At 33.8% G+C, this 24,263-nt stretch overlaps 2 protein-coding genes across 2 annotated transcripts in view; one reads left to right on the top strand and one right to left on the bottom strand.

Annotated features, from left to right (window-relative positions):
* Positions 1-5,854: 5,854 nt before the first annotated feature.
* parp12b (poly (ADP-ribose) polymerase family, member 12b) lies at positions 5,855-13,547 on the bottom strand. Its single transcript, XM_073838205.1, has 8 exons — positions 13,113-13,547; positions 10,920-11,055; positions 8,745-9,000; positions 8,569-8,661; positions 8,342-8,468; positions 6,731-6,899; positions 6,533-6,653; positions 5,855-6,445 (listed from the first exon to the last, which is right to left on the bottom strand). The coding sequence occupies exons 1-8, from the start codon at positions 13,439-13,441 to the stop codon at positions 6,345-6,347; spliced, it is 1,332 nt and encodes a 443-aa protein (XP_073694306.1). The 5' UTR covers positions 13,442-13,547; the 3' UTR covers positions 5,855-6,344.
* A 10,581-nt stretch (positions 13,548-24,128) lies between these two features.
* The window catches only part of LOC141332748 (UPF0606 protein KIAA1549), a 20,959-nt gene continuing 20,824 nt past the window's right edge, over positions 24,129-24,263 (top strand). Inside the window, 1 exon segment of the mRNA XM_073837710.1 lies at positions 24,129-24,185. Coding sequence (XP_073693811.1) covers positions 24,129-24,185 — 57 coding nt within the window.

The raw sequence follows: 24,263 nt of genomic DNA, 5'->3' as shown, positions 1-24,263 counted from the left end.
CGATTCGCTTCAGAAGGTTTTTATTGAAGTACTTTTTATGATGGATGGATGCACTTTATTGGGCTTCAAAATCTCAACAACCATTCACTGCCATTATAAAGCTTTGAAGAGCAAGGACGTTTTTTAATATAACTCCGATTGTATTCGTCTGAAAGAAGAAAGTCATATACAACTAGAATGGCTTGACGGTGAGTAAATCTTAGGGTGATTTTCATTTTTGGGTGAACTGTGCCTTTAAATATGTCTTCATCTAAGAATGTGTGGGCATTTGTACTGGAAAACAAGACAAAAAGATTAAGAAAATCTCTCTTTTTTTGCATTGAAAGAACCACTGATTTAATAAATGGAAAGGTTCTATGGATGTTAAAGGTTCTTCCAATCAATGCCAATCAAGAACTAAGTCGACTGTTTCTAATCTGTATCGTCAGCATGTAATTTCAAGAAAATATCATTTGGCATCATGTGGGCAGATCTGCTTTCATCCATGTAGAATCTGTCTCACGCGCATCTCAATACAATTCACTGTGCATCCCATTCATTCTTCGCCTCAAACTGCAACCAACGTCATTCACACAAAGAGAGAATCGCTCTTACATACGCCCACCATTCCTCTGACGCTCAAATCATCTGTGATGAAAAATACTTGCTTTTTATGATACTGACTCACAAGAGGTCCACAGAAACTTAATGAAATGTGAGAGAAGTGATGCTGTTTTAGTGTACTCTGTGATGAGATACCTGCAACGGGTGTGCCGGACATCGCCGTGAAGCCCACCAACATCACAGCGGCGAGCAGAAGCGCACAACATCCCAGCAGTCGCCGCGAGCTCCTCAGGACCACCCTTGAACCGGAGCTCTCCATTCTTGCACGTTTCTTATTCAAGACAGGCCATCCGATAATGATAAAATGTCCCCTGGATAGCCACAGGTCTTCCCGCTTGGTATCCTTCCTTTTCTACACATTGCTGTGAGAAGACAAAACACATAATCAGTTAGAGAGTAAAGCTAAATTGCCGAGTTCAGAGCTTTATGAAAGATAAATTGAAGGCATCACCATCATCCAATATATACTCTGTATAGGTTTTTAGGTTCCACTATTGGCATATCAGTCTGATACACTATGCATGTATTATCTTGGGTAATTTACTGTATATACTGTTTATTTTATAGTTTTAAGTCTTCTTATAGACAAGAAGAATCAAAGAGCAAATGGCTTCTTCAAGATCCCAAAGTCTGCAATCAATGGTCTGTGATTTCAGTATGAACTTGAACTTTTTTAATTAATATATATATTTTAATCTTTTGATGTCAAATGAATTACATTTTATCTATCTATTTTTAAAAAATTAGGTAGAGACAATTTTCATTCAGAAATTGCTAGTAAGTTTCACAAATAATAAACTCTACATTTGTTATCTATCTATCTATCTATCTATCTATCCATCTATCTATCCTGAAAAAATGGTGGAAATTGCTAGTAAATTTGACAAATAATTTATAATAAACAGTAATATTGTATCTGTCTGCATATCTATCTATCTATCTATACAAATGGTATTTTCAATCAATCAGAAATTGCTATTAAATTTCACAAATAATTAAAATAAGCTTTATTCTATCTATCTTTCTATCTATGTATCCTGAAAATTTGACAAATCATTAATAATAAATTCTAACAATCTTAAAATAGGTAGACACAAAAATTTCAATCAGAAATTGCTATTAAGTTTTTTTTTAATATATTTAGTTTCTATTTTAGTATCTATCTATCTATAGATCTATGTATGTATGTATATATATATATATATATATATATATATATATATATATATATATATATATATATATATATATATATATATATTGTCTGTCTGTCTATATATCTTTCTATCATCTATTTATCATCTGTCTATCTTTCTATATTAGAAAATTTCACAATTTTCTATCAGAAATTATTAGCAAGTTTCACAAATAATAAACTACAAAAAATATATCTATCATCTATCAATATATCTATCTATCTATACTGAAAAAAGGGTAATGAAACAAATTTTCAGTCAGAAATTTCACTAATTATTAAAAAAATTGAAGCTTGAAAATACAGAGTGTAACAGAGTTCTACTATCTATCTATCTATCTATCTATCTATCTATCTATCTATCTATCTGTCTGTCTGTCTGTCTGTCTGTCTGTCTGTCTGTCTATCTGTCTGTCTGTCTATCTGTCTTAAAAAATGGTAGACACAATTTTTAATCATAAATTGCTAGCAAGTTTCACAAATAATAAACTGTAAAAATGATCTATCCATCTCTTGAAAAAATGGTGGAAATTGCTAGTAGGCTATTAATAAACTCTGAAAATTATTTTACAGTCTGTCTATCTATCTATATTGAAAAAATGGTAGAATTTGACAAATAATTCATAAAATTCGAAAAATCATTTGTACAGTAGACACAGTTCTTCTACCTGCCTGACTGTCGGTCACACATGCATCATCCATAGGATGTATATTTTCGATTATTCCAATGCCATGCAATCCTACAACGCCATAAAGTCACTATATGCACACTGTGAGAATGTAGGTTATAATGACAGATCATCGGTGTGCGCGGCCCAAAGCTCCCGTGAGGTTAATATCGCTCGCATCTTGTCAGACAGGTATAGCGATAACGGGAATGATCTGAAACAGATAAATAGCGGTACAGATGGAAAAGGGCGGGTGTGGGAACAGACTAAGCGCATGCACTGGGTCAAAGACGGAAAAACAGCACCTTCAGACACACAGACCGGCAGAATCTCCTCAAACCCAGATCATGTCACATATTTACAGTATTTTAAAATGGGTACTGACATGCAAAGATACAGAAGGAGAATGGCACCAGAGTCATTTTCGTATTCGTTACCTGTCATGTTGAGATGCGCGCCCCTTTAACGTTACACACCCGATACCATGATGACAGAACGGCCATACATAGAGAATTATCGATGCTATCAATGCAAGGAATCAAATCAGATGAAACATATTATGTATTAATGCGGACGGCTCCCCGTATAGATGGTCTCCAGTGCGTTGCGAGTGCGCGGTTCATTTCCCGGTATCCGGTGTAGATATAATTGTGCAGAAGCGGTTATAACGGTCTTGCTGTTCCCGTGCACGGCCCATTTCCCAAGATCCCATCCCCTCCGAACACGCTGGACAAATTGCACCGCTTAAATAAATACGTGAGCCGCTTCTAAAAGATAATGTTGGCAGCTCATGTCCATTTCTACTACGGCATAAAACACTCCATAGAGGAGAAATACGCCTCATCGATATCTGCGGCTCTCGGTAAAGACCCGCCCCTTGGATTTATTCATAAGAAATATACAGAATAATGGAGACACTGTCATTGGCTACCAGCAGGACCCTTTAGTAACCCTCACACGATCATCTTATTTCAATTTTATGTAGCTTTCTTTGAAAAAAACAAACAAAAATACTAAGGACTTGAGCTGTGGATATGCGAGCGAATGGTTTAATATTATATTAATTATTTATATTTATCTGATTTTGTCATGAATTTCGTCAACTAGCTATCTTAAACGCGTTTAAAGAAAACATTAACAAACCTTATTTTGATGCTATGATATTTGTGCTATATATGTCTATAATAACTTAATAAATCATTGTTTATGCCGATGTATTTATCCCTTACAACATCGCGAATCTGTTGCTATGGTTACATCCTTGCAAAAGCGATTTTTGTTCCTATTCTGATGAAATTTAAGATTTCAGAGCGAATGGCTTATTATTACATTATTTATTTTTTATATTTATCTGATATTTTGGTAAGAGTCATAAATTTCGTTTAGGCGCAAGTCGATGTCGTCTTCTGGCGCCTGTAACGTATTTAACTGTCAACTAGCTATCTTAAACACATTTAAACAAAACATTAACAAACTTTATTTTGATGCTATGATATTTGAGCTAAGTATATAATAACTTAATAAATAATTTGTTTTTGCCTACGTACTTACCCGTTACAACGATCCTGAATCTGATGCTATGGTTATGTCCATACACGAAAGTGATTTTTGTTCGTGTTCTGATGAAATTTAAGGACTTGAGCATAGATATCAGAGCGAATGGTTTATTATTACATTATTTATTTTTTATATTTATCTGATATTTTTGTTAGTCATGAATTTCATTTATTGTTCGTCTTATGGCGCCTGTAACGTATTTAACCGTCAATTAGCTATCTTAAACGCGTTTAAACAAAACATTATCAAACTTTATTTTTATATATTTGTGCTATGTATGTCTATAATAACTTAATAAATCTTTAGTTTTTGTCGATCTACTTACCCGTTACAACGATCCTGAATCTGTTGCTATGGTTACATCCTTACGCGAAAGTGATTTTTGTTCATATTCTGATGAAATTTAAGGACTTGAGTGTAAATATCAGAGCAAATGGTTTAGTATAACATTATTTTTTATATTTATCTGATACTTTCATAAGAGTCATTCATTTTGTTTAGGATTTTTTTAGGCGCACGTCGATGTTCGTCTTATGACGCCTGTAACGTATTTAACCGTCAACTAGCTATCTTAAATGCGTTTAAACAAAACATTAACAAACTTTATTTTGATGCTATGATATTTGTGCTATATATGTCTATAATAACTTAATAAATAATTAGTTTTTGCCTACGTACTTACCCGTTACAACGATCCTGAATCTGTTGCTATGGTTACGTCCATACGCGAAAGCGATTTTTGTTCGTGTTCTGATGAAATTTAAGGACTTGAGCATAGATATGAGAGCGAATGGTTTATTATTACATTATTTATTTTTTATATTTATCTGATATTTTTGTTAGTCATGAATTTCATTTATTATTCATCTTATGGCGCCTGTAACGTATTTAACCATCAACTAGCTATCTTAAACACATTTAAACAAAACATTAACAAACTTTATTTTGATGCTATGATATTTGAGCTAAGCATGTCTATAATAACTTAATAAATAATTAGTTTTTGCCTACGTACTTACCCGTTACAACGATCGCGAATCTGTTGCTATGGTTACATCCTTACACGAAAGCGATTTTTGTTCTTATTCTGATGAAATTTAAGGACTTGAGCATAGATATCAGAGCAAATGACTTTTTATTACATTATTTATTTTTTATATTTATCTGATATTTTTGTTAGAGTCATGAATTTCATTTATTATTCGCCTTATGGCGCCTGTAACGTATTTAACTGTCAATTAGCTGTCTTAAACGCCTTTAAACAAAACATTAACAAACTTTATTTTGATACTATGATATCTGTGCTAAGTATGTCTATAAAAACTTAATAAATAATAAGGAACACATTAGGCAAAATGCACAAAATTATATTATTTAATCAGTGCTGTTGGATCAATTAATCACGATTAATCGCATCCAAAATAAAAGTTTGTGTTTACATAATATATAGTGTATATATAGTATAATATAATATATATATATATATATATATATATATATAGTGTGTGTGTGTGTGTGTGTGTGTGTATTATACTCAAAACGTATTATTTAAAAACAAACGTCTATTTTGGATGCAATTAATTGCGATTAATCGAATTGGCTGTGCTAATTATCATATATTATATTAGCCACATCCCTCAACACTTCTCAAAGTAAATAATCTCTTTAACATACATCAGGATTCAACAAATCCTGATTTATTCAGATTTATTAGAATTTAAATTAACCAAAATTAAATAATTTGTGCTGGTGACTAGCATATGACTGAAATGGCTATATCTTGCAGAACTACAAATATATATATTTTTTTGTATTTAAATGATTGACTAAATAGGAACAACAGAGTGTTTATTGATGAATACATATGAAAAAAGTGAAGGTTTATACCTATGAGTTGATCGATATCACCCCATAAAAACACCACATTCACAGAAGGCACACCAGACAAATCCAGGCATGATAAAATAATAGAAAATTGATGCTAAAGTCACAGTCTTTAAATGTGTCCATTATCAGAAAGGAAGGACCCTTTCGTATGAGCAGATGATTGAGCTATAATAAATCACTTAAAACATAATTTATAAGCACTTAAAACATAATTTTTTGGCAAAGACAGGTCTATTTTGATTAAAAATAATGATATATTTTAGTATTTCTTAAAATGAATACTTCTTAAATATCATTTGAATCAATTAATCAAAGCATTTGCAGTTCATGTATATATATGTTTGATTTGAAAAGTGAGACAAATCCTAAACAATAACTCATAATTTGAATGTCTTGTCCTTAAGTACATAAACAGTGTGTGTTTGTGTGTTTTGTCACTGGGCAGCTTTAGCCTCCACCTCATTGATAGACACAAATCGTGGTCGTCTGCGCACCCTCCTCTTTGTGTTGTGTTTGGGATTTCTTTGATACATATCTGTAAAAACAGAAGTCAAATAATATAAATACAATATAATATAATACTTTTAGTGACTGCAGAAATCCTGTTGCATACATGTAGTACCTTGAAAACTGACATAGTAATGCCTATTTCCTTTAATGACAGTAACTTCTGCGTTGCTGTCCTCTTGAAATGCTTTCTCCAGCTCTCGCGACGTCACAGATGTCACACGTTGCTTGTCATCCTAAAGAAAAATGATGTTGAAACAAAACCACAACCTGACTTTAAATTCAGGCTACTATGTTTGCAATTGAGTCTCACCGGTTGACCGTACTCTATCCAGTTCTCATGATCTCCTTTGTAGTACCAAATCCACTCTGTTGTTAGGATGTAGTGGGCGGGTTTAGAGACAGAAGAGACTGTTGAGAGTCGGCGCACGGGTTCATGGTTCCTGGTCATGGACGCAAAATCCACCGCTCTCGAGCCTGGACTGAATCCAAGAGCAATCAGGGTTATTATGGTTAACTCAAACTAAAAGCCATTAAATAAACTTGAAATAACATAAACTTTATCCAATATATATTATAAGAAAAAAAAAATGTTGAGCCTATTTTTTTTTTCCAGCTAGTTGCCAGGACAAAATCTCTTTTTTTTAAATTTATGTACTAACGTATCCAAAATTGAAATAAAAATTAATTAAAAAACGACATTGACACATTAAAAAAAAAAAAAAAAAAAAAACATAAGATAAAAAAATTTACATTTAAAAAAATGTAAAAGAAGAGAAAAGAAAAAATTGCATGTGCATTTGTACTGACCATAAAATAAATTTGATATAACATAAACTTTTTCCAAAATATATTAAAATATAAGAAAAAAAAACAAGAACGAAACAAAAAAAAAAAAATACCCTGTTTTATTTCAGCTACTTGCCAAGGCAACATTTTCCATTTTCATTCAGTTTAATTTGATGTATTAAAATAACAAAAAATGAAATAAAAATCAATAAAAAAAACACATAGACTATATAAAAACTAATACAACAATACATAACAAAATTACTAAAACTTTAAATAGAATTAAACAATTTTAAATCTTAATGTTAAAGCAATAAAGTAATAAATATAAACCCTCGTTATGTTCCTTCCCATTAGAATAAATAAAAATAAATTAATAAAATAAAAAACATTTGATAAAATATATATTTTTTATAATGTAAAAGGAAATTAAAAATGGCATGTGCATTTGACCATAAAATAACAATCTTTATTCAAAATGTATGAAAATATAAGAATTTTTTTTTAACCTAATTTATTTCACCTATTTGCCAAGGCAACATTTCTCATTTTTATTTTGTACTAAAATAACTAAAAAAGCTGGAAAAAAACTACATAGACATATACAAATCTAATAAAAATGACAAAAATATGACAAAACTAATAAAACTTTGACTAAAATTACACAGAAAACAAACAAAAAATAATAATTCAAAGCAATAAAGTAATAAATATAAATCCTCATTAAGTTCCACACCCATTAGAATAAATAAAAATAAATGAATAAAAAAAAACAAGACATTTTTTAATGTAAAAGAGAAAAATGGCATGTGCCTTTTCACTGAAAATAAAATAAACTTAAATAACATTAAAAAAAAAATTGAACCTTGAATTTCAGCTGTTTGCCAAGGAAACATTTCTCATTTTCATTTTGTTTAAAGTAAACTGAAATAAAAATGTACAAAACAAAAATACATAATTAAATGACTAAACCTTTACCTATAATTATACTTTAAATGATGCAAAAATTATTCAAAGTACTAATTCTAAGTAATAAATTAATAAATATAAACCCTCATTAGAATAAATAAAAAATAACATCGTGTAAAGGAAAAGAAAGGACAAAGAAAAAAATGGCATGTGCATTTGTACTGACCTGTGCTCATTCTTTGGGTCACAGTAAGCTCTCTCTATTTCCTCCATGTTTCTCAAATCCCTCCAGCCTTTCCCGTCATTAACCTCCCATTTGTATGGAAGATTAAAGTGGACAAGAACACACTGGTCTGAAGCAATAAAGCAACCCCATTATAACTTAAATCTAACGTAAATGGCTTAAAGAAAACAAGATTACCCAGAGCTAACGTGGACGAAATGGACACCGACCCTGAAACTTGCATTTCCGTCTTATGAAGTGGAGACAGATTTCATTCTTCTCCATCTGAGCGACCGTTTTGACACCTTCATCGGATATCAGCTCTGAAATGTATATGAATATCTACGCATAATTTGAATTACTGCATACATACGTAATATGTGTAACTGAATGTAAGCATCCTTACCATTGCTTACTGTTTGAGAGTTTAGGCGATAAACGTTCTGGTAGATGTAGGGCAGGTCATGGATGATGTCACCGCCGAGACCACGTTCCTCCAGCATTCGACGGCTGTGCTCATCGATGCTGTGCGACCGCTTGCACTTGGGGCCGAACAGGCAGTCGTCTTGCACAAAGTGCTGACAAATGTGCACCTTAGTGCAGCCTTCCATAAAGGTACAGGCGCCGAAAAACCCTGTGCCTTTATTATAGTGAGCACACACCTGTGTACATAAATATCAGACTTGCACTACCGGTCAAAGTTTGAAAAAATTATCCTTTTTTATGTTTTTGAAAGAAGTCTCTTACGCTCAACTAGCCTGCTAATACTGTGTTGTTACATGAATGAAGTTGTTCATGAGTCCCGAACAGTTAAACCCCAACAGTTTGAACCCTTTCCAACAATGACTGTTTGATTTTGAGATCCATCTTTTCACACTGAGGACAACTGAGAGACTCAAACGCAACTATTACAAAAAGTTCAAGCGCTCACTGATGCTCCAGAAAAAATACGATGCATTGAGACCTAGGGGGTGAAAACTTTTTGAATTTAAAGATCAGGGTAAATTTATCTTATTTTGTCCTCTGGGAAACATGTAAGCATCTCGTGTAGCTTCTAAAGGGTAGTGCTAAATGAAAATAATATGATATTTAGGCAAAATAAGAAAAATGTACACATCTTCATTCTGTTCAAAAGTTTTCACCCCTGGCTTTTAATGCAATTTTTTTTCCTTCTAAAGCATCAGCTAATGTTTGAACCATCTGTAACAGTTGCATATGTGTCCCTCAGTTGTCTTCAGTGTGAAAAGATGGATCTCAAAATCATACAGTTATTGTTGGAAATGGTTCAAATACACAAAAATGCTGAAAAACCTAAAGGATTTTTCTGAAAAACAGCAGTTTAACTGTTCAGAACAAACAAGGGACTACTATCACTAAACAAAAAAACACAGCTGAGGATCATTCAGGTAATAAAACAATATTAAGAACCAAACTTTTGAACTTTTGAGGTGTGGACTATAACATTTTTGTTCTATGATCCCTCTTATTTAGCTAAAATAATTAACATTTTGCAGATTCTGCAAGATGTATGTACATTTTTGACCTCAACTGTATTCATCAGAGAATCCTGAAAAACGTATCAGCTTCCATAAAAAGCTGATTTCAACATTGATAGTGATAAGAGCTATTAATAATTGAGCACCAATGATCATTTAGAATTAAGCAGCAAATCAGCATATTACAATGATTTCTGAAGGATCATGTGACACTGTTGTTTAAAAGAATAATACAAAAAATAATACAAAATGCAGCCTTGGCGAGCATAAGAGACTTCTTTTAAAAAACGAAATCTTGACGATTCCAAACTTGGTCTGTAGTGTAAATGCAAATTACAAATTTTCAAAACCACACATGCACTTATTAATAATTAAAGTTAACAACGGAAATGCCTTACAAATAGAGTGAAACGTCTAGAATGAACCAGTGCATCACAGTGCAACATTCTACTTTACCTGTTTACAGGACATTCTCCTTTTTTTCTTTTTTTTTCTTTCTTTTTTTTCTTTTTTTTTTTTTTCTTTTTTTGTTCAAACCAAACTTAGGAGACCATCAGGAACTCTTCATCCTTAAAGTGGACCACAATTCTTCTCAATTCACCACTTGCTTTTTTTTTTTTTCCTCCCCTCAACATTAACATACTGACGCTGATGAAGCAGACCTTCACTTGGATGACTTACTGGTTGACTTTTTCTTGCTGTTTGGCTTTTTTGTGTTTTTTTTTTTTAAACATTACAGACGTTTGACTGATGGTACTGATCAGATTGCACCTTATCCAGGATATAACGCAGAAAACAAGCCTCAAATATTCAATTACTTGCATATTTGGGTGTAACCAGTTGCATGCCAGAACAAACGTCTGAGCGGTTACGTGAGCTCTGTTCTACTCTGAAAACATCTCGTAACTGAGCGCGCAGAGAAAGAAACGAAGAAGGGCGTTTCAAACCGCAGGAGAGGTACCTGGAAATGCAGAAATATCCCAGTCATAGCATGATTTTGGCTTCGGGGAGGAATTCTCTCATGAGAATGGAGTCCAAAAAACATTTAGGTGGCTATTTTAGCCGTCCTGTTTGCATTTCCTCACCTCTGGCAGTAGTGCTGGGTCATTCTGGAGCAAGAGCAGGAAGAGATCATCCTCGTTCAGTTCTTGAAGCGTACATTCCCGCAGCAGGGGATAGTTATGCTGTGACTGGATATCATGGGAGAATTTACACTCCTTCCTGATAAGCACAAAAACATAAGCATATAGTGATTCCGAGCTCTACATAATTTCCATACATTCATTTGTGTAAGAGGTTGACTGATATTGCTTTTATTTATCAACTATACAGACTATTTTCATGTGTGCAATGTGTAATAGCCAATCCGCAAAAATTATTTTGAACATTTTATTTCAGATTTTTTGACACAACGACTAAATGAATAGAGTTGCTGGGTGTTATTATCAATATTAATGAAACTTAATTCTCATTAATTAGTGCTGTTATTAATATTAGCACCTCGCAATTAATATGATAAACTCGGAATAAAAGTCGCAATTTTGAGATATAAACTCGCAATTCTGAGAAAAAAGTAACAATTTTTTTATTTAAACTCGATATTCTGGGGGAAAAGTAGCAATTTTGAGATTTTAACTCACGATTCAGAGAAAAAAAAGTTGCAATTTTGAGATTTAAACTCACTATTCTGTGGGAAAAAGTAGCAATTTCGAGATGTAAACTTGCTATTCTGGGGAAAAAGCTGCAATTTTGAGATTTAAACTCATGATTCTGGGGAAAAAGTAGCAAATTTGAGATTTAAACTTGTAATTCTGGAAGAAAAAAAGCAATTTCAGGATATAAACTTGTGATTCTGAGAAAAAAAGTAGCAATTTCGAGATGTAAACTTGCTATTCTGGGGAAAAAGCTGCAATTTTGATATTTAAACTCATGATTCTGGGGAAAAAGTAGCAAATTTGAGATTTAACCTTGTAATTCTGGAAGAAAAAAGCAATTTCAGGATATAAACTTGTGATTCTGAGAAAAAAGTAGCAATTTCGAGATATAAACTCACGATTCTGAGAAAAATAGTTGCAAATTTGCAATATAAACCAGCAATTCTGAGAAAAAAGTCGCAATTTCAAGATTTAAACTCACGATTCTGAAAAAAAAGTTGCAATTATGAGATTTAAACTCCAGTTGCTGAGAAAAAAATGTTGCAATTTGAAAAATAAACTAGCTATTCTGTGGAAAAAAGTTGCCGTTTCGAAACATAAACATGCAATTGTGAGAAAAAAAGTCACAATTTCGAGATGTAAACTCACGATTCTGAGAAAAATAGTTGCAAATTTGAGATATAAACCAGCAATTCTGAGAAAAAAGTCGCAATTTCAAGATTTAAACCCACGATTCTGAAAAAAAAAGTTGCAATTATGAGATTTAAACTCACGATTCTGGGGAAAAAGTAGCAATTTCGAGATTTAAACTTGCTATTCTGGGGAAAAAGTAGCAAATTTGAGATTTAAACTTGTAATTCTGGGAGAAAAAAGCAATTTAAGGATATAAACTTGGGATTCTGAGAAAAAAGTAGCAATTTCGAGATATAAACTCACGATTATGAGAAAAATAGTTGCAAATTTGAGATATAAACCATTTGAAAAATAAACTAGCTATTCTGTGGAAAAAAGTTGCCGTTTCGAAACATAAACATGCAATTCTGAGAAAAAAGTCACAATTTCGAGATGTAAACTCGTGATTTTGAGGGAAAATTTCAGTTTTGAGATGTAAACTTGCAATTCTGAGAAATAAAGTGTCAATTTTTAGATCTTCACTAGCAATTCTGAGAAAAAAAGTCGCAATTTCAAGATTTAAACACATACAAAGTGTAATAACCAATCTGCAGAAATGATCTTAAGCATTTTAATTCTGACATTTTTGACACAATAACAACTAAATGATCACCATACTTATTAAAAACATAGTTTATTGTTATTATTCATTTATTATACCATTGAATAGCGTTGCTGGGTGTTATTATCAATATTAACGAAACTTTTTTCTTATAAATAGGTGCTTTATTAATATTAATGAATCGTTCTGAATCAGTTATCGGTTAAATAAATAAAAAATACTAGCCAGTTTTCTTTTTAATGCCACTAAACTTTGATGACAGCTAATACATTGTTGTTTTTTCTAAGTATTGATAATTAGTCCAATAGTCTTTAGTATTCATTTTCTATATTTAGGTAATATGACATGAACATATTACACTAGATATGCAGATATTCTCTCAAGCTTACCTTCCTTTTCCATATCGGCAGTTCCCGTAAACATAATACTTGCACAGATGTAAATCCTGGCACTCGTAGCATTCATTTTTGGAGTATTTCTTGCAGAGTCTCAGAGATGTTTTGGCAACGACGATGCAGTCAGACTCTCCATCCTCTGTTCGGGGTTTGCTCTGGACCACTGCGAAGCGGGCGCATTTCTGAACGATGTACCAGAAGCCATCTTCAGAGATATCAAAGCGCTGTGAGACCTTGTGGTGCAGCTGAGATATTTCCATAGAGCCTTTATTGCTGCATAATAAGCTGGTCGCATAATGTATGATCCGGGAGTAGCCCGACATGTCTGCGCAGATCTTAGACCACCGCTGGGCTGCTGTCTGCGTTATTATTGGTACGATTTCTATTCTGCGTTTCTCCAGAAATGAAACCGGAAACTGTAAATCCGTATTTAAGTCAATGCTAAATTCCCAAAGCCAGGTCTTTTCAAAATAAAAGCCTTACAAAAACATCCACCCTCAGGCTCTAATTGTCTAATAGACAGATAGTCGCAGTTCTGACTTCTTGCTCAAAATTGCTTGATATAAACTCGCAGTTGTTAGTTATAAAGCCAGAATTGCAAAATATAAACTCAATTCTGACATTTTCTCAGAATTGCTTGATATAACTCACAAATCAGATTTTTTTTTTAAGAATTGCTTCATATAAACTCACAGTTGCGAGTTATTAAGTCAGAATTGCAAAATATAAATTCACAATTTTGGCTTTTTTCTCAGAATTGCATTATATAAACTCACAATTGCGAGTTATGAAGTCACAATTTTGAAATATACACTCGCAGTTCAGAGAAAAAGACAATTTTAAGATATAAACTAGCAGTTCTAAGTATTTTGAGTTATAAACTTGCAGTTTGGAGAAAAAAAGTCACAATTTTGAGATATAAACACGTAATTCTGAGAAAAAAAGTCACAATTTCGAGATATAAACTCACGATTCTATTCTAATTGAGATTTTAAAAAAAAATACAATTTTGAGATGTAAACTTGCTTTTATGAGAAAGAAGTCACCGTTTCGAGATACAAACTTGCAATTTTAAGATATCAACTTGCAGTTCGAAGAAAAGAGTCACAACTTCGATATAAATTTGTAATTCTGAGAATTTCAAGATATAAACTCACATTTCTAAGAAAAAAAGTCACAATTTCGAGATATAAATACATTTCTTAAAAAAACTTTTACAATTTCGAGGTACAAACTCGCAATTCTGAGAAAAAAGGCCACTATTTCGAGATACAAACAAACAATTCTGAGAAAAAAGTAAACATTTTGAGATGTTGCAATTTCCTTTTAATTTTTAAGGTGTTTTCAAAATAAAAGTCTTACAAAAACACCCACTCTCAGGCTCTAATAGACAGACAGATACTTGCAATTGTGACTTTTTGCTCAGAATTGCGTTATATAAACTCGCAGTTGCGAGTCATAAAGTCAGAATTGCAAGATATAAATTTTTTTCTTCAGAATTGCATTATATAAACTCACAACTGCGAGTTATAAATTCACAATTTCAAAATAGAAACTCGCAATTCTGAGAAAAAAAAGACAATTTTAAGATATAAACTCGCAGTTGTGAGAATTTCAAGATATAAACTTGCAGTTCGGAGAAAAGAGTCACAAAAAAAACCTCACAATTTTGAGATTTAAACTCACAATTCTGAGAAAAAAAGTCACAAATTTCAGATATAAACTTGTAATTCTGACAAAAAAGGTCAACATTTTGAGATATAACCTCAAAAAAGTCACAATTTTAAATATAAACTCATAATTCTGAGAAATAAAAGTCACAAATTCAAGATATAAACTCCTGATTCTGACTTTATAATTTGCAAACGCGAGTTTATATCATGCAATTCTGAGAAAAAAAGTGAGAATTGTGGGACAAAGAGTCGCAATTACCTTTTAAATTTTTTATTCAATCATGGAAATTTTACTTACTCTTATATTATATTATTAATATGGGGTTGTTATAATGTAATAATGCTATAATAAACTTTTAATGAAATTAAATGATTTCTTAATGAAATGAATGATATAAAGTGCACAATATATATCGTTACAAAACAGCTTTAAAGAAATTTGTAACGTTAAGTGAGCAGCACAAAGGTAAAAGTACTAAAATAGACTAGATACTTGACTACACTAGACTAAATTAAAATAGACTAGAATAGAATAGACTCTGACAATGTAACAAAGCATCTGTTATCTATTGATTCAGTGCTTTCAGAGCTTCCTTCTGCATGATCTATCTGCCTGGGAAATACTTCCAGTTGATCTGGTAAGGGACTGTCGCTTGACAAACCAACCAGCATTTTTTGTTTGCAATAGAGTGCTAACATCACTCTGTGGCCCAAAAACAGAGACCTGGAAAGCCGTCCATGGTCTTTTTAGGGTTTCATCCTGAATACAACATGATGCTGTTTGTGTAGAGAAGCTTCTAGGGAGTTTGGTAGTTGGTCGTGTTACATATGATTGTTGAAGCCCACTGTGTGATTCCTTGAAAGCAGTCGTAGGCCTACCTAGTGACAGTTTGTTGTTTGAAGTGGACCCGATGGGCTTTAGAACATGCTTTCTTGGTCCTACAATATCAGGGGTAGAAACACTGCAGAGAAAATATGATTAAAAATTAATTCAGAGTTAAACAAGTATCTGTGTGATTGCAATACAATGCAATATAGTGAAACTCACAGGTCCAGGTCTCGGGTCAGTGGGTGCTCAGGGCCCAGGAGGTGAATCCTTATGTCTGCAGCTCTCTGGAGCAGATCCAGCCCTTCTCTCCTGTCCGCTCTACTGCAGCTACGCAACAATATTTTACCTGCCAGACAGCATAAAATACAAAAGTTTGGCATCAGTAGGATTTTTAATGTTTTTTAAAGAAGTCTCTTATGCTAATCGAAGTTACATTTATTTAATTAAAAATACAGAAAAAAATTGTAATATTGTGAAATATTATTGCAATTTAAAATAACAGCTTTCTATTTTAATATACTTTAAAATAGAATTTATTCCGGTGATGTAAAGCTGGATTTTCAGCATCATCAATCCAGTCCTGTGATAGTTTTTTTCAGGATTCTTTAACAAATGAAAAGTAAAAAAAATAACAGCATTTATTCAAAATAGACATATAAGTCCTTAATATAATTTATCAATTTAACACATCCTTGCTGAATAAAAGTATTAATTTCTTTTAAACAAAGAAAGAAAAATGCACTGACACCAAATTTTAAATGGTAGTGTATATTAGAAAAGATTGTTATTTTTTTTAATAAATGCTGTTTTTATATATATATATATATATATTTATTTAAGAATTCTGAAAAAGTATTGCAGGTTCCAAAAAATATTAAGGAACTAAACTGTTTCCACCATTGATAATAAATCAGCATATTAGAATTTCTGAATGATTGTGTGACGCAGTAATGAAGCTGAAAATTCAACTTTGCATCAGAGGAATAAATTATATTTTATAGCATATTAAAATAGAAAACCACTATTTTAAATTGCAATAATATTTCACAATATTACAGTTTTTTCTGTGTTTTTAATCAAATAAACACAGCCTTAAAGACTTCTTTAAAAAACATTAAAAACCTTTTGAACAAAAGTGTATATCTAAATATATTATGTTATGTTATTATGTTATTTTAAACTAGCAGTGAATGACTTCAATTGCTAATTTACAATGCTTCATTGGAAAAAATATTCTTATGCTCAACAAAACTAAAGAATATTACTGTTTTGTGAGCATACGACTCTTCATTGAATTGCAGTAGTGTATATCTACACACATAGCACACTTCTTTGTCCAAAGAAATCAAATACATTTTACCTAACGTCTGATTCATTTTGGAGCTGGATGGTTTGGTGTAAAGCTTTCAATGGAAAAATGCCATTGAAACCAAGGCCACTTAAAAAGTGGATGGTCATTGTTCAAGTGTACAAGTACGCAGTGGCACAACCAGTCACTAAAGTCATTTAGTCACTCACCAAGCTTCATAAGAACAATAGCAAGGTCGTGTTGCATGGTGGAAAGTTGCAACATCTTAGCCTCAGTATCTTTAATGCTTATAACATGCCGGTACAGTTCAAGCATCTTCCTCTGTGTCCATCTAAAAGTGCAAACCAAACCAGTGACATTGATATCACATTATGTGGCTTTAAAGGAGTAGACAGATAATTTACAGATAATGTACTCACCCCCTTTTCATACAAGATGTTCATGTCTTTATTTTTTCAGTCTTAAAGAAATATTTTTTTGAGGAAAACATTTCAGGATTTTTCTCCATGTAGTGGACTTCTATGGTGCCCCCAAGTTTGAACTTACAAAATACAGTTTAAATGCAGCTTCAAAGGGCTCGAAACGATCCCAGCCAAGTAAGAAGGGTCTTATCTAGTGAAACAAACGGTTATTTTCTAAAAACAATTACAATTTATATACTTTTTAACCACAAATGCTGTTTATGACAGTTAGGGTATGTCGAAGAACTCCCATCTTATTTTCTTCTCCAACTTCAAAATCATCCTACATCGCTGTTTTGCCGTTTTTGTAAGGGCATGTTCACTTTGTACACTCTTAAAAACAAAGGTGCTTTGAAAGTTTCTTCACAGCGATGCTATAGAAGAAACCATTTTTGGTTCCACAAAGAACCATTCAGTCAAAGGTTCTTTAAAGAACCATCTCTTTCTTACCTTTTTATAATCTGAAGAACCTTTTTTTTGCTACACAGAAAATCTTTTGTGAAACAGAAAGGTTCTACAGATGTTAAAGGTGCCTTATGGAACCATTTAGAAAATAAAGGAGTGTAAACACAAGTATACATCTTTTTTCGGTACTTCTGCAGTAATGTAGGATGATTCTGAAGTTGGAGGAGAAAATGAGATGGGAGTTTTTCGACATTAAAAGTAAAAAAGTATATAATTGTAAAAGTTTTTTGTTTTTTTTAGAAAATAACCAATTGTTTCGCTATATAAGACCCTTCTTCCTTGGCTGGGTTCATTTCAAGCCCTTTGAAGCTGCATTTAAACTGCATTTTGGAAGTTCAAACTCAGGGGCACCATAGATATCCATTATATGGAGGGAAATCCTGAAAAGCTTTTCTCAAAAAACATAATTTCTTCGACAGAAGAAAGAAAGACATGAAAATCTTGGATGACAAGGGGGTGAGTACATTATCTGTAAATTTTTGTTCTGAAAGTCAACTACTCCTTTAAGGTTTGATGACAGATTGATGTAACTAAATGAAAGCATCTCACTCTGTGTTGGTTTGAGCTCCGGCCAAGAGATCTGCAAGCTGCTCCTCCACTTCTGCAACCAGAGGATGATCATGGCCGTACCAGCGCCTCCTGCTGGTTAATGCAACTTGGAAGCATTTTTCAGCAGTTTTGAGCTCGCAACAACTCAACCTTGAAAATGTTGAAAATGCAGTCAAATCAAATGGACTTCAGGTATGCTTTACTGGCTGATAAAATAGTGGTCATATACTTGGTGCCCAACCCTGTTCCTGGAGATCTACCTTCCTGCAGAGCTCAGCTCCAAACCTGATCAAACACAACTGGACCAACTAATTAGGATCTAAAGGAGCACTTCATTACAGACAGGTGTGTTTGATCAGTGCTGGAACTAAACTCTGCAGGACGGTAGATCTCCAGGAACTGGGTTGGGCACCCCTGTCTTAGACTTTACTGACACCTACTGATGTGGATGTACAACCTTCGCATGGTCTTACTTGTGAATGGCCTTCAGTAGCATGGCTGTGCCTTCAGCACAAGGATGTCCAGACTTGTATCTAACAGAGCTGATTTCTTTGAAAAGCCCTGGCACTGCATACAGCCGTTCATCTTCTAGCAATGCCACACACAGACAACGAAGCAGCTGTCCTGTGAGAGCAGATTAGTCCTAAATGTGTTCAAATTCACCCTTGCCAAAAAAAATAAATAATAATAATAACTCGCTTGTCTGTGAAATAAAATATGAAATACATTTACCAACTATTAGTTTGACCTCTGTGCTGTCAAGGTGGGCTTCTGTAAGAGACCAAGCCGTCTCAAGTCCCTTGTGGCAATACATCTCTGTGTCTTTTGGCAGATGCTTTTGGACATAAAGCTCTGCCAGCATATGTTGCACTTTGAGGAGTGACCTCATACTGTCACTATCCAGCTCTGCGCCCTTTGGAAAGACCATTGTAATAGATTATAAATGAATGAAACCTTGCATTTGATAATATTTTGAATGCACACAATTTCTGACAATGATTAGAGCTAATCATCTATCAAGATATTAGTGTCTTTGATTATTTTTACCTTTTGGAAAATTTGATTTGCTTGCAGTAGCAGTTTCTCAGCTTGTTGCATTTCACCCAAAGAGAGGAGGACTTTAGAAGAGTACAATGACAAGGTCCACAAACTGCTGTAATCTGGAGGGTGAACATCTAAGAAAGACCAGGTGATTTAGTTAACATTTACCATGAAGTGATCTCTGTGTCATAATTTCTGCTGTTCTGTGTCTACATATTAGAATTATCCTTTCCAAGAGGCTCTTTAGAAGGCAATATTTTGGAATACTTTAGTTTAGAATAAAATTATTTGACACTTACTTTATTCATATAACTTACATAACTATCAATTGTAAAAAAAAAATATATATATACTATGTATTCTTTGAAGTGCATGAGAGTGCATGAATTCTATGATGCATGATCAAAGTATACTTTTATATAATCTATTAAATAATTGTACTTTTTAATATATACAGTGAGGTCAATAAGTATTTGATCACACTGTGATTTTGCAAGTTCTCTTACTTAGAAATCATGGAGGGTTCTACAGTTTTCAGCATAGGTGCATTTCGATTGTGAGAGACAGAATCTAAAAATAAAAATCCGGAAATCACATTGTATGATTTTTTTAACAATTTATTTGTGAATTACTGTGTCAAATAAGTATTTTATCACTTGCTTATCAGCCAGATTTCTAAACCACCAAAGACCTGTTACTTTGCTTTTAAATAGTCCAGCTACACTCATGATTCTAAATTAGTAGCACCTGTTTGAGGTCGTTAGCTGTCATAAAGACACCTGTGCACCCCACAATCAGCCAAAGTCTAAGTAGCAATGTGGGCAAAACCAAAGAGCTGTCAAAAGACACAAGAGACAAAATTGTAGACCTTCACAAAGCTGGAAAGGGCTAGGGGGAACTTGCCAAGCAGCTTAGTGAAAAAAGAACAACTCTTGGAGCAATTGTCAGAAAATGGAAGACGCTAATGATGACTGTCAATGTCCCTCGGACTGGGGCCCCACGGAAGATCTCTCCTCGTGGGGTATCAATGATGCTAAGAATCGTGAAGAATCAGCCCAGAACTACACTGGAGGAGATTGTCAATGCCGTGAAGAGAGCTGGGACCATCGTTTCCAAGGCTACTATCAGTAATACACTAAGACGTCATGGTTTAAAATCTTGCATCGCAAGGAAGGTTCCCCTGCTTAAGTCAGCCCCTGTCCAGGCCCGTCTGAAGTTTACCAGGGACCATCTGGATGATCAACAGGAGTCATGGGAGAAAGTCCTGTGGTCAGATGAGACCAAAGTAGAACTTTTTGGTCTTAACTCCATTCGCCGTGTTTGGAGGAAGAAGAATGATGAGTATCGTCCCAATAATACCATACCTACAGTGAAGCATGGGGCTGGAAGCATCATGCTCTGGGGGTGTTTCTCTGCACAGGGGACAGGACGACTGCACTGTATTAAGGAGAGGTTGAACGGGGCCATGTATTGTGACATATTGGGCAAAAACCTCCTTCCCTCTGTCAGAGCATTAAAGATGGGTCGTGGCTGGGTCTGAAAAACATGACAATGACCCAAAGCACAGAGCCCGGAAAACCAAGGAGTGGCTCCGTAAGAAGCATATCAAGGTTCTGGAGTGGCCTAACCAGTCTCCAGACCTAAATTCAATAGAAAATCTTCGGAGAGGGCTGAAACTCTGTGTTGCTCAGCGACAGCCCCGAAACCTGACAGATCTAGAGAAGACCTGTATGGAGGAGTGGGCCAAAATCCCTCCTGCAGTGTGTGCAAACCTGGTGAAGATCTACAGGAACTGTTTGACCTCTGTAATTGTTAACAAAGGCTTCTGTACCGAATATAAAAGTTTTTTGACTCAAGTGATCAAATACTTATTTGACACAGTAATTCACAAATAAATTGTTAAAATACAATACAATGTAATTTCCGGATTTTTATTTTTAGATTCTGTCTCTCACAGTGGAAATGCACCTATGCTGAAAATTGTAGACCCCTCCATGATTTCTAAGTAAGAGAACTTGCAAAATCATAGGGTGATCAAATACTTATTGACCTCACTGTAAAAAAAAAAAAAAAAAAAAAAAAAAAAAATATATATATATATATATATATAGCAAAATAAAATATATATATGGCTTTTTTAATGAATATTTACATGTATATGGAGTATATAAATGGTTATATATGTTATATATATGACAGAAATTCGTTATTTATTTTTATTTTAAAATATAGAATATAAATATAGAGGATATATAAAATTATATATATATATATATATATATATATATATATATATATATTAGTGGTGGGCCGTTATCGGCGTTAACGTGCTGCGTTAACGTGAAACTCTTATCGCGCGATAAAAAAAATATCGCCGTTAATCTATTCTCAAATTTGGGTTGGGAGCTTGGTCTAAACTACGCAAGCTATGATGACTTTCACCTTGATAGTTTAACGCGGATGAATATGGTCGCGCGTTTAAGTCTCCTCCGCCAAAACACAGACGGGATCGAGTCGTCCTCCATTCATAAAAACCGAATCTACTATAGCGAAATGCCACGTAAATTCGTCGTTTTTTTTGATTCATAAATCAAATGTTGGTCTGTCACTTAATTCAAATCGCGATATGGACTAGTGTATGTGAAAACTGAAATGCAAAAAGACCGTTTTAATATGAATCCGATATGTTCCGTTTGCCTAGCTGTATGTATGCATTGCGGAGACGCGCTTTTACTACACGCATACTGAAACACACGTGACGCTCCCGGTAATTTTTGGCATTTTCATCTCACATGAACAGATAAACTCAATCGCCCAAACTGCTGTGAGTGTTACTTCTACCGTTTCATTTGAGAAAACTAGCATCATATCATACTGTATGACACAGAAACTTCACGGCAACCTGTCAAAATAAAAGTACGGTGTAACATGTAATGGGCTGGGTAGGTGTTGACGTTAAAAAAAAACACAATCTAATAGGGAGACAAAATAATTTCATTGTTTGTTAGTTAGTTAGTTTACACAAGTACATCTAATTGAACAATTTATTTCCATCAACAAATTATCATAGAACAGCTTTATGATCCATTCTCAAAGACTTTAAGTCATTATTTGGGTAGCACACATATTCTGAATGCCTTCATCAGAATTCAAATTAGCCATTTTAATCTAGATTAATCTAGATTAATTCCAAGATTTAATCTAGATTAATCTAGATTAAAAAAATTAATCTATGCCCACCCCTAATATATATATATATATTCAATATTATGTAATTACTTTGTAAAAATAGTCTTATTATTATAATAGTCATATTTACATGTATATGGAGTATAGTTATAGAATATTTTACCATTAAGATGCTGACAAGTCTGAGCCATCAGATTCTGGAATGAAGTCACAGGGTCAAATCCCCTCTTCCTTAGTAGTGTCCAATAATATATAACATCAATTGTCATCTGTGGGTATCGCTTCAGGCTGCTTGACAAAAACTTCATCGTACTATGAAAAATATGGAGACTTTATTTTATCACAGACTGAAAACTCACTGGCTGTATTAGCAAAAAATGTTTGCATTCAAAGACAAAGGTTGAACATACGCCAGACCGCTGAGGAAATCATGCAGCTCCTTAAACAAACCAGCTTGCTTGAGATGCCAAGGAATCTCTTCAGTCTTTCTTGCCCAGCTACAAAGCTCTAAACTGGACTCCTGAAAAAACTTAGCAAGGATCTGATGGTAGGAATTCTGACTCTCCGTACCTTAGAGACAAAAGCAGTATGTATATTGTATATAAACTGTAAGATCACCCTAGAAATGCCTGTTCTCCTTTAATGCTTGGAATAGTGTCAGAGTTATTTTTTTTAAATACTAAAAATTAAAAATGTATTACATTTTATAATTTGAAAATATTATTATTATTATTATTATTATTATTATTTAATTCAATTTAATTTGTCATTCAATCAAATTAGGTTTGGCTACTTAAAGCAAATATTTTGTGGCAAGGATTGAAATTAAAACCATCCTCACCATGCAACAACAAGTTCATAGCCTGGCTGAGTGATTGATGCATGATTGTCAGAAGACCATTGTCTTTCTCCTGAACCCAGGGCCAAAAAGCAGAGCGCAGTCGGGCCCATTCCAAAACCTGGACTTTCAGATCACCACAGTAGCCTAGATCTTCCAACAAAGCCAAAACCTCAGGCTCAGTCAGCCCAGAACGAGACACATGAATAAGGCAGAGCGTATCCCACACCCAGCCTGAGAGATCTGGTTAGAAGAAGAGGAAATGCTCATTAGATTTGACAAATAAAGTCATGGTTTTATATTATAACAAAGTAAAAAGGACTACCATCTCTGAGTGATTCAGTGCTTGTTTGAGCCTCAGTGACTTCTTCTGTTGGAGCAGTTCTGCTGTAATCTTGTATCCATCGATGAATGACCTTCACCCAGAGCTCTACAATTGAATCAGCCTCAATATACTCCCTCAACAGCTCCATCTCTTCTTCTTTCTCCCTCAGCCCTCCACATGTCCGTAACTCTGTGCCAATGAGCGCTAAAAAGGCCGGAAGGTGGGAGTTTTTCTTACGTGCAGTTCTTTGCAAAACATTGTCTGGCAGCTCCTTGTAAGGCAAAGACATATGCTTGCGCAAAATGCTGTCCAGGACACTGGGATCGGAGAGATGGGGACAATTGAGAATCTGGACATCAGTCCTGCTGGTGAGACTTTTGTACGTGAGGTCAGTGAAGGTTGTTGTGATGATCATTTTACAATTGGGAGGCAGAGCATCTGGCAGCCATTGTAGTGCCTTAACCTG

The sequence above is a fragment of the Garra rufa genome, chromosome 4 (genome assembly GCF_049309525.1).
Source record: "Garra rufa chromosome 4, GarRuf1.0, whole genome shotgun sequence".
NCBI lineage: Eukaryota > Metazoa > Chordata > Actinopteri > Cypriniformes > Cyprinidae > Garra > Garra rufa.
The sequence above is the reverse complement of the archived record's forward strand: the minus strand, read 5'-3'. Positions and strand labels throughout refer to the sequence as shown.

What these genes read in the sequence shown, in the direction of transcription:
- parp12b (XM_073838205.1), bottom strand. Translation starts at nt 13,441, where the DNA reads ATGTCGGGCTACTCCCGGATCATACATTATGCGACCAGCTTATTATGC. An exon ending in GGATAGAGTACGGTCAACCG is followed by an intron (nt 6,654 to 6,730) that starts GTGAGACTCAAT and finishes ATTTTTCTTTAG; the next exon opens with GATGACAAGCAACGTGTGAC. An exon ending in TTACTATGTCAGTTTTCAAG is followed by an intron (nt 6,446 to 6,532) that starts GTACTACATGTA and finishes CTGTTTTTACAG; the next exon opens with ATATGTATCAAAGAAATCCC.